Consider the following 16,590-nt stretch of genomic DNA (forward strand, 5'->3'; position numbering starts at 1 on the left):
CCATCCAACCATTTTCAAACTGCTTTTATCCAATTCAGGGTCACAGGGGAGCCCATACCAGCAAGCAACAGGCAAAAGGCAGGTTACACTCCGGATGGGACACTAGGCAATCAAGTGGTACCCACGGACACAAACACCCTCACACCAGGGATAATGTTTCCCAGAAGCCAATTAACCAACTAGTATGTCATTGTGGGAGGAAACTGGAGCATCCGGAGCAAACCCACATGAACCCAGGGAGAACATACAAACCCCACGGAGATGGGCCAGGCCCAGGATGCTACAAGGCAGCAATGACAACCAGTATACCACCATGCCTCTCAAGCCAAACCCTTCTTCCAAAATAAAATCTTCATCATGGTAATATCCAAGTCTTGTAAACACTCAAAATCTCTTTTTTAACTTAAATGAATTTACACACTATAGCAAAAAGATCAAGTAAAGGTTTGTTCCATGCTGAAAAGAGAAGAAAGGAAACAATGTGTAGCACCCAAAGAAGGCTCCACAGCTGAAATGTTGCATTTCCTTTCATCTCTTTTCAGCATGAAATAAACCTTTACTTGTTCCTTTGCAGACTACACATGCTGACGCAGCTACAGAACCTACTTGAACTATAGCAAAAAGATGTTCATAATACGCCTACCCAGTGAGACCTTCACAGAGCCGCAGGATGCTGCTCCAGTAGTATACTGTAGGTCGAGAATGCAGATTTGAAGAATGGTGCAGAGGCAGTGACACATGAACAGTACAATACTAAATTCTGCATTCTGCATGGACACTGCCCATGCAAAGAAAGGCAATTTATTTGAAGCGGTTTACGAACCAGGTTAAAAGTGACTGCTTTGGGAGAAAAAAATAGCAGAGCACAAGAAACAAAACTCTGAATATTTGCAGATAGTTTGTCATTTTTACTCTTTCACTTTTATACAAGTTAATTTTTAACACTGCACTCAAACTGAAAAAAGGCTCCTACAGAGAAGTACTGGCCTTCTCCATATGACGGGAAGACAGGGAAATTAATTTATTAATTAACTAGCTTCATAAATACTGTTTTTACTGTTTACTGGTTTGGAAACCCATGTCCAAATTAAATTTCAAAACAAGTCTGCTTATCGGGATGGTGTTATAATGGCAATGAATGAGGTGATTAATACAGGAACAGTTTCGACTGATTAATCAATCTGTCAGAGAAATGAAAGGAACCAATTCATTAGAGCAGAAGGGAAATCAATTCAACAGTTGAGTAGTTTCTTGTTTTAGTTTCTGTAGGTCATAATCAACTAAAACAAAGTTTTAGTTTGCTTGTTTTGAATTTTGAAGTTGGAAAGCTATAACAGGAAAAAAAAAAGAGAAATACATCCTCTAGTTAAGCTTGTTGAACCTGTCAAACATCAAAAACAATTCTATACACCACTACAGCACAGTATTTATTCCTGACAGTCATTTGAACTATCTTACCAAAAAACTATCCCAGTTCAGTTCGTAGCAGCTATTCCCTGAATGTTAAACAAATCCAAGGTGTAAAGTGAATCCACACATTTAGAAAAGCCATCTGAGCCATATCTGAGGATTGGAACCAAGTTACATTAAATATAAAAGAACAGTGGAAGGCCATAAGAGTAACACATTGCAGTCCTGTGAGCAAAGAAATCCTACAGTACATGACGAATGCGATTCTTGGACTGGACAGGACACCAATCTTAGAGCAGACTGACACAAACACACACTCACACCAGGACCAAGTTTTCCTAGCCAATTAACCTACCAGTATGTCTTTGGACTGTGTGATGAATGCGCATAACCCAGAGGAAACCCACACAAATCCACACAGATAGCAGCCCAGGACCAGAATTTGAACCAAGGTCCCCAGTGCTGTGAGGCAGCAATGCTAACTAACCTACTTTTCTCTAGTCCCTCCATATTCAAGACCATGACTGATCATAGCCACACATTTGGCTCCCCTGAGTTGCTACTCATGCATGAAAACACTAGTTAATCTCAGTACTGTTCCATGCTCAGAACCACTTAACATTAATCACACAAAGACCAGTTATTTCTGGTTAATGATCACTGTGCAATCCAAAATCCCAGTTAGGGGTTTTAAGAAAGTCATTTAAGTTACAAGTTAATATAGCTAATTTCAGTTCCTTCTTCCTTTTGTCGAGTCAGCTTATCACAGAATGTTAATTATTCTTCAAGCAAAGGCAAAAAACTGCAAAAAAATAAGTGTACTGAGAATTCTGTAGAGCAATTTTCTTTGCACCTTTTCAAGTGAAAGTAAAACTTGACTGCTGCAAGCTTGAAATGTAATTGAAAAATGTAAATGGGAGACCTCCTGGGAAAAACTAAGGTTGCTGCTGGAAGAGGTGTTAGTGGGGCCAGCAGGGGGCGCTCATCCTGCAGTCCATGTGGGTCCTAATGCCCCAGTATAGTGACGGGGACACTATACTGTAAACAGGTGCCATCCTTCAGATGAGATGTAAAACCGAGGTCCTGACTCTGTGGTCATTAAAAATCCCAGGGTGTTTCTCGAAAAGAGTAGGGGTGTCACCCCAGCATCCTGGCCAAATTTCCCCATTGGCCTTTACCAATCATGGCCTCCTAATAATCCCCATCTATGAATTGGCTACATTACTCTGCTCTCCTCCCCACTGATAGCTGATGTGTGGTGAGCGTTCTGGCGCACTATGGCTGCCGTCACATCATCCAGGTGGATGCTGCACATTAGTGGTGGTGGAGGGGAGTCCCCATTACCTGTAAAGCGCTTTGAGTGGAGTGTCCAGAAAAGTGCTATATAAGTGTAAGCAGTTATTATTATAATTATTATTACTTGGTTACAAGGCTTGTCACACTAGCAGTATGGCACTTTCACCTTCCTTTGCAATTTAGTGGAGTGAATTTCCTCACCCCTTTCCCATACATGGGGAAACTCAAATTAAGACTGCTACCTCTTAGTAAGCATCTCCTATTTTCTAAGATGTTCAGGTTACAATATGGAGTTATTCAAAGTTGAATACCTAGAATAACAAATCAGGCAGGTTCGCTTCAGGTACTCTTCTTCAGTCAAAAATCCACAGCGAGTAAATGATGCACATTTTATCAGTTCTGCTAAGCAGAGTGAGACTGCTTTGCATTCTTTATTGAGGGTGCCCAGACTAATTTCATATCATCAATCAATATTTTCCAGTAATCATCCCACATTTGTTTGCCTTTGCTCTCTTTCACACTCACTTAATTACACCAAGAGCTAAGCTCTCAGCTGATTCATTTATTTGCATTGTTAGGAAAACATTGTTAGGAGTAAAAAAAATACCAATAAAAAGTAAATCATACACTTCATTATGCAAATACAGATATTATAGATTCAAAGCTGGGGGAAAGTCTCTGGAAGTGCTCAGACTGCAACTTGCTCCTAATGACTCACGAATCAAGAAAACAGCTTTAACTTTGCAAATGGATGAAGTTTCAGGGAGAGGACTCCTCTCTGCTGAGTCTTGGCACAGCGAAGTGGATATTGAGTCATCACTAGTGGATGAAACGGAAACTTTGATGTCCTGGTATGAAGTCAACTACATTTCCAGGGAGTTTTTCCCTCACGCCTGAAAGTTAAAGATCAGGTTTGTAGAAATAAAGCAGTTTAGCAAGCAATAGCCCAAGAAAGTAACATTCACAATATTTCTGCTAAAAGGAAGGCAATACATAGGAAAAGTAAAAAGCATCCAATCTACAGTTTAATCATCCATTAGGGGTGTGCCAAGAGAATATTTAAAAAATAGGCTTTCCATTTAATGCAACAAAACTATATACATATTACAGCACCCCACTATAAACTATTTTTTTGGCCAAAAAACTCTCTGAACTGGTTTAAGTTTCTTTTCTGTTGAGGGTCTGTATCCAAATAGCAAGTGGTAATTTACTGAGTCAAATGGCAATTCACATTCCGTGAGCTATTCAGAAAATGCTTTCTCACATAGCTGAGATGTTTAGCTTTGTAATCTGCAGAAATAACCCTTCACTTACAATGACCATGCCTACACTTAAGTCTATTTTTAACAGTACAAAATTACTAATTTTTCCATAAGGTGTATATTACATGCTAAACACAACTGGAGCTGGATGAATTGTGCACCTCAAGGCTTTTTTCTAAATTAGTCAGGAATAATTAGTACTCGTCATTGAGGAAGTCCACATTACAGGTAGCGTAATCAGGTGTGATTGTCGCATGACTGTCTCTGGAGTTGGCCCACTCATCTTTATTGATGACGTAACCAGTGCTGGCAGCAGAATTAATTCTGAAATTTACAGAAACATGTCCGCGTACATAGAAGAAAATACAACTTCTTGGGCGATGCTTCATGCAGCATGACAATTACCAAAACAAAGACACAGCAACCAAGGCTCATCAGTGGATGCCAAAAATTATAATCTGTGTGTTTGATGGTGATGCATGGTAGGGGGTGTTTTTTAGGTACTAGAATTTCAGTAACAGAAGTGTGGCTTCTTAACTATTACAAGCAGAACTATTTCACCATGGCAAGTCTGTCTACCAAATCCATATTCAAATGACATGCCCACTAGTTAAATAACTGGGTCTTTCACAGGGACTAGTGTAAGATTATTTTTTTTTTAATTACCCAATAAAGTCCTTAATGGGTACAATGTATGTCTTTTAATCTTTTGTGGCTTATTGAAATAGGACTTGGAATACAGTTATCCAATGATGGTGAAAGTTCATGGCCATATACTGTAATCATCATATACATGATGATATACTGTAAAAATCAATTAGAATTGAAAATTTTATAGGAAAATGCAATGCTAAAATATTAATAAAAACTTGACTGGAAACCTGAAACTTCCCCTGACATATAACACAGAATAAAAATGTACATCACTTGTTTATCATTTGTAAACTGAAGAGAAACCAAGTGTCATTTGTTCAATAATGAACAAGAAAAAAAAAAGATTGCTTAGTTCGGTGGCCAAAAAAAAGGAACAATTAAAAAATAAATTGGTAATCCCAAAAGACAGAAAAACAAGATATGTTTTGAATAAGAATGATGTTCGATTCCTTGCTGGGGCTCTGATAAAGTGACTGAGCTGCTCCCTAAGTGAAAGACAGATGCCCTCATTTTCATGTCCTGCTCCACACCACACTTCAGACAAGACAGACAATGGCAAATGGGCTAAAGAACAGCCCTGTGTCTTAACGCATGGAGACAGCAACCGCTGTTACCACCACACTTCCTCACAGCCTTGACGTCTGTAATAAGGCAGTTGCTAACAAAAATCAGGTTCCTGCTGACTGATTCAGTGAACACAGGCCGAGACAAGCTATCTTCAATACTGATCAGCTCACCGACAGGGCTGGGTTCCTTTTACTTCCAGGAAATAAAAATGTAATAAAAAAAAACAGAGAGATTGTCCAGTTTTTAGCGTAAGGCACATGCCAATATTTCTCTCTTCCTTGAATGGTGCAAAAAAAAATTATGAAAAAATAAAGGGAAGAAAGAGGAGGAAGAGAAAACATTTGCAATTAATCACTACTTTCTGGCAGGCATTTGAGGTCTGCAAACAAAGGCAAGGGAGACATGAAGGTCCTGCCACAGCAAGGTTTTAATCTTTGTGATGGCTGTATTAACACACACATTCCATCTAGGCCAATTGGCAAAGCCAGAGGTCACACCAGTATATTTGCTAATGGACAGGGGTGAAACTCTGGCGTTTACAAATCTGCCAGGAGAAGCTTAAACAACAGCAACAACAGGCAACAGCTTGCATTTTATAGTTCCCCAGCAGCGCAGTCATTTCCTGATGGGCTCCATCAAAAGAGCACATTAGCCTATTGAAGACTGTACCCACAGCTGATCCCCACGTTCAGTAAGTGCCTGAAGCGAGATCCTCAAAAGTCGACAATGTCAGAGAAGTAGTACTATAAATGAGTATGTTTTTCCACAGACCTCCCTGCCATTTTCATTATAAACCGGATAATCCTTTTCTTTCTCCCTCTGCAAAAGGAGTCTAAAAGTGAATACCTAAACCTTGTATAATGTACAATTAATGTAAGGCTATTCAAAATCTAATACCCTATCATATAGAAAAAAACAATCACGAAAGCTTCCAAGCTGATCAGCAGAGATTACTGATATTTAATAATGGTAAATGTGGTTTGCAACTGAAACTGAGAAGAAGTCTGTTCTATTCAGCAGCCATATCACCCTGCAACTCACAACAGGCAACCCACTGAAGCTAAGATGGTGTGAGCCTGGTCAGTACCTGGATGGGAGACCTCCTGGGGAAAAACTAAGGTTGCTGCTGGAAGAGGTGTTAGTGGGGCCAGCAGGGGGCGCTCACCCTGCGGTCCATGTGGGTCCTAATGCCACAGTATAGTGAGGGGGACACTATACTGTAAACAGGTGCCGTCCTTCAGATGAGACGTAAAACCGAGGTCCTGACACTCTGTGGTCATTAAAAATCCCAGGGAGTTTCTCAAAAAGAGTAGGGGTGTAACCCCGGTGTCCTGGCCAAATTTCCCATTGGCCCTTACCAATCATGGCCTCCTAATAATCCCCATCTATGAATTGGCTTCATTACTCTGCTCTCCTCCCCACTAATAGCTGATGTGTGGTGAGCGTTCTGGCCCACTATGGCTGCCGTCACATCATCCAGGTGGATGCTGCACATTGGTGGTGGTGGAGGGGAATCCCCATTACCTGTAAAGCGCTTTGAGTGGAGTGTCCAGAAAAGCATTATATAAGTGTAAGCAATTGTTATTATAATTACTATTATTATTCGTACTGAACTCTCCGTTAGAGATTTAAGTGAAAATCTCTGGCCTAGGAAATAAAATGTTTAACCTGCACCAATATGAAGGGCTGCAGGTGGCACAGTATTCACCTCATGGCACTGTGTCCCTGGATCCAGTTCTAGACCTTGTGTGCTACCCGCATGTTATTCCCATGTTTACATGGGTTTCCTCCGGGAGCTCCAGTTTTCACCCAAAAACATGCTGGTAGTTAATTGGGAAATCTGGGAAAACTGTCCCTAAGTGTCAGTGTGTGATGTCTGTGTGTCTGTCATTGTATCCCTGCCCTGCTTTGCACCCACTGCTTTCCAGGAAAGGCTCCAGGATCTCCTTCAGCCCCGCAGAAGGACTGGATGAACTGGTTAGAAAATGGCCGGGTGGATGGATGGATTTTAAATCTTGAAATGCCTGGTGTCATTACTCAGTGCAGATACGTCTGTAATCATTTGTATATAGACATTAAGGTTCTTCTGCTTATTTCAGACCCTGCGTAATCTAGACCTTTTCATACAAAATCATTGTATTTCACAGATTTCAATATGGAATACCTTCTGCAATGCCCAAAATAAAATTCCGGCTCCGCAATTTAATTTGTAGTATAAAGGCAAAAATCAAAAATACATTTTGATCTTCACTTCCTAAACTTTACTACTAAAAAGTACATAAAGTTGAAAATAGACTATATTGGAAACTCAACTTAATGAGCAACCACATTTATTCTATTCTGTTTTTCCTTTTACTTTGTATTATTACTCTGTAATTAAAGGCACTCCTTTATATTTTAATCAGACTGCCACCAATTTCCAAGCACTAAACCCACAACTCAGCCATTTAATTACAGGGTTTTTAAGTTGCTTTTGACCATTCTTGTAAACTTTTTTTAGCTACGAGTTACGCATTTAAGTTAAATAAAATCCTTAACAGCCCAGGTCCTTGTGTCTTCCTGTCCCAGGCAATAAATATAGTCTCTTACGAGTCCTTCTTCAGTAGGTTATGAACGGCAATGTTATTGGTGGAATCTAATTACTTATAGAGTTGACTTGCCCCGTGCTGTGCTCTACATACTTAGGAGACAAATGAACATTCCTACAGACTCTCCAAACTCTGTCAGCTTGTCACTCACCCTTCAAAGTGTGACTGTTCAGCTGTGTTTGCTTTTCAGTCCTGCGCGTGTCCCTCCACAGTGTGGTTTAGGCAGCAGCTCTGGCAAAGGTCAGGTTAAGACAGCTCCATTTGTCTTTCTGGATCCCTATTAATGCTTCTGATCTTGTCAATCACAGCTGCCTAACCCCTCCAATTGCTCAGCCTACAGCCACAGTTTTTTATGTCTCCAAGGTTAAGATTATTATATAAATAATAGGTGCAACAAGAAAAAAAATAAAAGTATAAAAAGGCATATTGTGAATCAAGTGAGATGCTTTCATTAATTCGATCTGCTGAAAATACATTTATTAATATCTTCATGCAAGTAAAATTTGCATTGTTACAGAAAAGCTGATAAGCATCAAAGTTTTTCAGTAATGTTAAAAATTAACACTCATCAATAAGTGATAACAAAACAGGTACTGCAATGTTGAAAATTACAGTATTGTCTTTAAAATATCTTCAGTGAAATATATTTATTTTACTACAAATGTAGTAAAAAAAAGTAAAATGTAGCCACTCATGACATTTTTTAGTTAAACTGCATTAGGTAAACTGCACTATGTAATCAACATGAGTAAGCATATAACCAGATACAAAAGAAACACCAATACAGTAATAATAATAATAAATTGTTTACACTTGTATAGCGCTTTTCTGGACACTCCACTCAAAGCACTTTACAGGTAATGGGGACTCTCCTCCACTACCACCAATGTGCAGTAAATGTGTAGGACAATGTAGCTCTTCAGCTATGATCAGTTACAGTAAAAAACATCAACACGGGGAGGGAATAATGAAAGATGCTTAATTTGTTTAAAAATTTGTTTGTTTTAAAAACATTAAAAGCCAAATTGCAGTTTCCCCAAATGCATGTATCCCCTCAATGTGGTTCAAACACACCAGTGCAGTCCGTTGGAGAGCTACAGCACCACTTAACTACGAGCACAGTTACACACAAAGTATTCCCTAGTCTGCAGAGGATTCTTTCCGTTGTGCACTTTACATTAACATGCGAGCTTCAGGACTGTAAAAATACAGACAACAACAAATTGTGCCTTGAACCAGGAACATAACAGCACGCGTACTGATGGCTTGGGGTTTACAACATACTGCACAAAGAATATCGAGAAAGTCTTGCTGCAGCTGAAGACAGCAGTGTTTGGAAATACTACAGAAATTCAAATATGACAAAGCAGAAAAGCCATTCAGGCTTTCATTCATTCAGACTGGATACAAAACAGCTTCTTAATACAAGTCCCTTATCAAAGTGTTTTAAGGATTTTAGAAAATCAGCTTCTAAAAATGTAGCTTTATTCACTAAATTTTCAAAATGACTGGATTAAATTTTTGTCATTACCAGACAATGATTTAAGTGAAGGATAATCTTAAATGCAGAGCCAACTCTCTCTTTCCAACAGAAAGAAAGCTTACCTCATCGTATCTGATGAATGAGATAACCTTTGTTTTTGTTTCAATGCTGTCAGAGACTATGACTACCTGTAATTAAGATGTTTGATTTGACTTACTTTGCCTGAATCTATTTCTGAATGACCTAAACCAGCACCATAAAGCAACCCCCTTATAAGACCATTAAGCATTAAACAAATCTGCCAGTCTGTTTGAGATACTACTTTCAGATATTTAAATTTTTTACCACGCATAAAAACAGATCCTTACTGCAAAGAAATGGAAACCACAGAACCAGTCATTTTCTACCAGAGGGAATTAAGTTAGTTTTACACATGACTTAAAAGTAAAGCCTGTGCAAAACAAAGGCTCTGGACTCGCACTGCCCACACACAGGCTGATCTGAGCACACATGAGGTTCCTGAGAAAGGCTAGCTGAATAGGTGTGGCTTTGAAACCAGGAATGGATTATGTGGTCCGCTTGCACACATAAAAAGAACAAAAATAAGAAGATTAAAGTAGCATTCTGTATTATGATTAAATCCCTTTGATGGACACAAAATGGTTTTGTTTCAAAATCCTGTTTCAGAGGTCTACCAGAGACTGGACAGTCACGCTGATCACGTTATGCTTTTTCTGATCCATAGCTATAACAATGTACAGTGCTGGTTCTTTATGGCCACTGCAATGGAATAGTGCCTTTGAATGCCTTATGCTCCACAAGCCACATTCAGAATTTTCAGATGCAGCTCACAGTTCTTCTGCTGTTCATTTGACTTCTGAAAAGGTTGCACAGCACGTCTTCCAACATCAAAATTTCAACAGGCAATACAAATGCGAAATAACTCCTTAACCTTCATGGCACAGATAATTCTACAGCGGAGACCCTGTGACCTGCCCAATCACAGACAATCTGGCACATTGGCTCCATGTTTTTTTGGGGGGGTTTTCAAGGGAAAGCCACCCCTTAATATGGCTTTTTTCTAGGTTTGATTACAGAACATTAACATAAGGCTTAAAAATTCCATTTTTATTTTTATTTAAAAGACCTTTACTGAGCTCCTTTTCTCCAGCTTTCTAAATATCCTAATCTTGCGGAACAGTCAAAAATGAAAAAAACTGCAACTGTACACAACGGTTGTTTACATACAATACACATTACAATGTTTTTAACCCAGTAATGCACGAAAAAAATGTCATTATGTAACCCAATCATGTTGTATACTCTCCATCTAAGAAAACTCCTAACAGACCACTAAATGTGGCTTATTAGCATCTAATCCTGCCTACCATCTACCTGATAAAGAAGCATGGAGTATCATGATTATTTTCAGTCCATCTCTCAACATTAGTCAAAACAAGCACCTCTGACATAAAACAAATGACTAGAGAGAATGCTGGTTCTTGTTTTTAAAGATATTTTCTATCTGTCGATTTCAATTCCCCAGTCATTTTCAGCCCACCAATAAACAAGGCAGAGGCAGCACAGAACAGGGCTCATTTACAGCAGGCAGGGGGGGGGTTGAATGGAGATACATTTGTGAATTAGCAAGGAAGAAATCTTTGGCTTTGGGATATTGGCTTTCACTTGGGTATCATCCACCGGGCTGCGAGTACTGTAGGAGAGTACCGGACCTCTCAAACTGCAGGACATGTTTACGCAGAGGCATCCCCAAAGCCACACAGAATTCATGCTGTGCACTTTCAAATGTCCGTATCACACTTTGATTCTGATAGAAGAAAGCAATGCATAGTGCCCAGTACAGTGAGTGTTCATCTTGAGTAACCCTATGCCCATTAATTTAATTAGATGTCATAAACACCTGTATGGAAAAACACATCAGCACTAATTTGAGAAAATGTATTAGTGGTACAATGCAGGAACTCAACACAGAGCGTAGGTCTCTCAATAAAACAAAGAACAGAAAAAATACTTGATTGTTAAGTGATCAAACTCAACGTTTCACTTCTGTTCCTGTCAATCACAGAGGCAAGCTAATGACTATGCCTTTGACTTGGATGTACCTATGGGTAAAATGATCCCCTAAAACAACATTATGTGAGGGGATAACATCATATGTAGCAGATAGTCTGATTATTTATAGCACAGATGGTCATATACACTTACAGGAGTGCAGGATGTCAAATTACTTTGTGATGATTTGGTGCAGTTTACCAAAGTTATATTCTGAAACCGTAGCTACTGTGAGAAAATATGCTGTAAAAAAAGCTTGGCTGACAGGTTGAAAGGACAATACAAAATCATTTAAGTAGTTCTTCTAAATTTAAATCCTTTGTCTTTCATCTTTAATTATTTCACTTATGAATTACATACTCACTTTCTGCATTCAAAATAGAGATCTAAAATGAGGTGAACAGTATAATAAAGACCCTATTAAGTAAACAAAGCTGGGGAAAAAAAAACTAAAATTACGTTATTACTCTTGCTATTAGCGATATATGAGGATTAAAACCGAGTACGAGATTTGCTGACCTATTCCAGTACAACTCATCCATTACTCCGCAGAAATAGGGCACAAACTTGGACAGGGTGATGCAGGGTAAATGGTCCAGTCACTGGCTTGGATAGGTCAAACATAAAACAAGATGCCGCACATTTTTTCCCGAGAAACCCGAGGAACACCGCCGTGTTCCGGCAGCAACTGTCTCAACAAGCTCTTTAATGAGACGCCGATCGGACACACGGCAACAGGTGTCCTGTGCAAACGGCCACCTGCCCTGTCCTTTTGTTCACACGGCAGTATTTCTTAAACTCTTAATAAAGGCCACAGAGTAAAAAAAAAAAAGTTCCATATCGCCTTTAAAATTCAATAATTGCGTTTAATTAACAGACTTGTTAAACAACATTTCAAAACTCAAGGACCTACAGTACATTTAGGAATCCTTTCAGGCTGAATGGTACTATTCCGAATTACAGCGTACTGTGACAAACTCAATACACTGCAGTTTGGTTTGTATGCAACGTAAACCAGTCTTCCGTGCAGTATAAATCAGAAGCACGATTATGATTACATATAAACGATGATTTTTTGCCCCACAACCATATCAAAGTCAGAAGAGGCATGAGCTCAATTTAAAAGATAATTGTAAAGGAAACGCTCATAGTAACGTTTCAATACCGACGGCTGTTACAATGCCAAGACCTTTAAATACTATCAAATGTCACTTAGAAAGGGTTCGTGGGGTAAATTACAGGGTTAGCGTTATACACCAGCTGTTCACAACAGCCGCACCCGAACACACACTAATCTAACTTAAACCGCAAAACACCATAATTGAAAAGCATTTAATGGATAATCGGAATCAATTAGCTGCCGAAAGGACACACGCCTTCCCCCAACATGCAAGAACAACCGTAGACTCTCCTAATCCACAAATCAGCACATTTAAACCAAAAGTCTGTTTCCACTGCAATCACTGTAGTGCGACAAAAAAAGGGAATGAAAATCCAGTGTGCGTGTTTTTGTTGTCCTTGGCGTGCTTACGCTTTACAACTTCTGAAAACACGAAACTTCTCTCGGGCTTTCGGCGCTGATCGCACCAGCGCTTCACGGTCTGGGCTTGGATGTCCGGACCTCGCCGGCCGCGCGCCTCCTTGTTGCTCTTTCAGGGCGACTGCGGTTTCCATGGCAGCCGCAGGTCACCCCACCAGCGCTACTATTCCTGCACACTCGAGTGAACCCGCCGCAGATAATACCGGGCCGCCGCAATCAATCACTTCAAAACACAACTGCACGCCGAGCTCCATTTCAGTGGCCAGACACTATGGGGCACTATTTCCATAACGGCGAGTCCTGGGGCGCACACGCTTCACCGTAAAGCCGCTACATGCAATGCTGATGAGAGAAACCCTGCGCTACCTGCAGGCGAAACAACACCGAAATTGCGATGGTCTCTCGGCTTTTTGTTTAAAATGAAACGGAAGTAAAGTTCCTCCACCATCAAAACAAAAAGTGCGTTCGGTCTTCCCTCGTAGCATTTCATTTTCTGAAACAGCTGCGTTACAGTAAAGTCTACGAAAACGTGAACTTAATTCAGCTGCAGTTTTAAACGTGCTTTCAAAGCCGTTAAATCCAATTGTTATACAGGGTATGTACCATAACCATGCATTAAACGCTGAAGCTACAGCAACTTTTAAAAACAACTTTTCCGGATTGTATGACATCCTCAGTGAAACCGCTACACATCAGATCCTCGCTGTCACAAGTCAGAGCTGGTCAAAGTTATTTTCCCACCACTACATAACATGGTCCTTCCAAATTTACGTACCTCACATGAGCTTCAAAACTTACCCGTTAGGATGCAAATAATAAGCAAAAATATCGCATTCGTTCCCGGGAAAACCAGAGTAGTCCTGTGGCAATGAAATGACATTCTACCCGCCATGATTCCCAACTAACTCTCTCCCGAACTCTGGAGCCTCGCAGCCGCTCCATAAGGAGAGAGTCCCTGGACTGCACCACTGCCAGAGCGGGGGAGGACACTCGGGCTACAGAAACCGTTTATTAAACAAGCAGACTCAGCATCCCGCACTACATACTTTCATAGGCATTTGCACGTACGTTACTTTATTTGAAATATACATCTCTATGGAAAAGTGTATATATGGACGATTTACTTTGTGTCCTAGTTTGGTTTGCTTACATCCAATCGTACAGGCTCTTGAACTGCTCCTTCTGGAGATCAGGAAAAAGAAAAAATCTGAATAACGGGCGTGCACTCGGTGCGTGATATCTGATTTATTGCTGCTTCAATGACAATTGAGGGAAAGTGAAAGCGTCGTTGACTGATTTATTTTAAGTAATAGCATTACTTAGCAGTTGAGAAAACTCTTGTACAAAAAGCGGAACAGGGAAGAGCGCACGAAGTGTTTTTATTCAAACAGTCCGTGTCTCGAAAATGAGCACAACTTCGAAGCCTCTTCCATGCTGTTGGAACAGAGATAGGACCGCACCCCACGTTTAATAAAAAAAAAACATCTCAAAAGTCTTTAATTTCCTTACACTCAACATCTATCTCAACATGTTATTAAACTAATTACTGAGAGTGTTCTAAAACATGGTGTTGCATATATAATTGTTAAAATATAAAGCACAATTTGTGTTTTCAGGTGTATGGGCTGGATGATTCTAAAATAATGTATATCTAAGGCAGGTCAATGCTTGAAGTCATGAACAGAATTGATCATGGTACTGAAGTCAGTCTGAGAGGCATTGCAGCCAAACTACTCCTACCTTCAGGGAACTGGTGCCTGCTGGGGTGAAAATCAACACTGAGGAATGGGTTTTGTAACAATAGGACCTGTCAAAGACATCTAAAATCAAAAGCAGGCAGACAAAGTCAGCTACAGCCCTGCTCTAAGCCTAGCTGTAAATGCTCAGGGCAGCTGGTTTGGAGTATAGACTGTGCAGGAAGGGAAGTCCCAGAATTCCATGGTAACTTCTCTGGCGTTACACTGGAGCTGTATTCTTTTCATAGCAAAGGATTTTTTTGACCAAGGAGTTTTTCACCAGCTGTCATCTTTGCTTACTAAAACAGCAGTTGTCAGTAAACATGTCCAGGAGGCTGGTGCTCACAAATATCCTGGGCTGTTTAATTTGTGTTCTGCAGGCTCTTCATCATTCATTATTAACAAGCAGCACATCTTGGTGAAACAGCTGCCTGAACTGCCCCTCCCACCCAAGTACCTCCAGCAGCTTTCCTCTGGGGTACATTTTTTAGTGTTTGTGCCCACCTTTCCTTGTTTCAGAGGAACCACAACATGACGTTTCTTTCTCAGTCTTTAAAATCTATGTGTTCTAAATCAACTTGAGACAATTAGGATCTTTACACAGGTGGAGCCATAGACTTTACAAGTAGAAAAAATGAAATGTGACAAGTGAAGAGTGTTACCCTAAATCCAAAAAATGAAAATCACAAAACACTTACTGTAACTATAAGCTCCATCAGACAGTTCTGGTCTGTGGGAAGGCCAAGAGTTAGTATGCCACTGTTTCTGGAGTCTGTGCAAACTGAAGTCCATTACTCCTTATTCTCTTTTAACTTAATCCTTCTTTACCCAGTGTAACCTTTTGGAGTGGAAGTAATTATTTCTCTTTATTTTATGAAGACTGCCAAGCTTCATGTTTAAAGCAGAACATTCTGTTGCCAAAAGAAAGGCATAAAATTACATGGTAGTGTAGTGTATTGGTGTGTTATGAGGTCATTTTAATCTCCTATCCAGGGGAGAGTAAAATATTACCACCCCACTCAAAGCTACAGAAAATGGAATAGGATCCAACCTATCCGACCCTTTAGGATTATGTATTGTGATTCAACATAAGAATGTTAAAGAATCAAAATTAGAATAAAGGAAGATATTCAAAATGCAACCACTCTGGGGTGCACAGAACATGTGAACATATATATAGAATGATATTTTGAAATTCCAAATACTGCTAAATAATCTTAATGCACACTGAATTTCAGCATCCATACATTCATTATCTAACAGTTTAATCCAATTCAGGGTCACAAGGGGAGCCAGAGTCTATCCAGGTGCAAGGCAGGATACACCCTTGATGGGACACCCTCTTGGATAAAGCAGTAAGGTGGAAACAAATTGTAACAGACAAAATTGCTCTGGGCTGGGTCTTACTATTGAATGTCTTTGATTTCCTCCAAGCCATCCTCCATGAAATCCTAGATGAACTGAAAACCTGGGTCCATTCAGCAGTCTCTGATCAAAAGCTAAGCCCTTGTCAGCAGGTTTCTATTGGGTAGAAGAAGAAGGTTAACAGACCACTGGATTTTAAATCTGGGGCTGGCAGATGGCTTTAAGATTTAAATGACATCAGGGCTTTAGTCCCATAAACATACAATTATTATCCTCAGTCCCGACAAAGCGAACTAAGACTCAAAGGACAAAATGTGTTTTTCTCCAAATTGTCCGTGAAGTTCTAATGATGGTGAAGCATATGAAAACCAATAATAGGCGTATATTCATGCTAGGTTTTAATACCATAGTGTTTTTTTTTCCTGGTTTTACACATCAAATGAATACACAGGATTCTGCATAAGCAATGAATCAACTGGTCTGAATTGGTAGATATAAGCTGTAAGTGATCTGTAAGTGATCTACAAGTGCTGTGCAAGTTAATGTATCCTCAAATAGGATACTTCTTGCCATCCATGTAACAATGAAGAACAGGCTTGGCTGACCCCCCACCTAC

The 16,590-nt window shown here is 39.9% G+C and overlaps 1 protein-coding gene across 4 annotated transcripts in view; it reads right to left on the reverse strand.

Annotated features, from left to right (window-relative positions):
• The window catches only part of LOC148658457 (nectin-3-like protein), a 118,295-nt gene extending 104,481 nt beyond the window's left edge, over positions 1-13,814 (reverse strand). For 2 of the 4 annotated variants that reach the window (XR_015940074.1, XM_088639663.1), the window contains exon 1: positions 13,672-13,814. Coding sequence is in view for 2 of the 4 variants with exons in the window: in XM_088639663.1 (XP_088495789.1) it covers positions 13,672-13,765 (94 nt within the window). In the remaining 2 variants the exon portion in view is untranslated. Of the gene's footprint in view, positions 1-13,648 lie in introns of all 4 variants that reach the window. The other 2 variants (XM_088639666.1, XM_088639665.1) reach the window with 2 other exon arrangements.
• Between the last annotated feature and the right edge of the window lie 2,776 nt (positions 13,815-16,590).

The sequence above is a fragment of the Lepisosteus platostomus genome, chromosome 7 (assembly GCF_059453375.1).
Source record: "Lepisosteus platostomus isolate fLepPlt1 chromosome 7, fLepPlt1.hap1, whole genome shotgun sequence".
NCBI classification, from domain to species: Eukaryota; Metazoa; Chordata; class Actinopteri; order Semionotiformes; family Lepisosteidae; genus Lepisosteus; species Lepisosteus platostomus.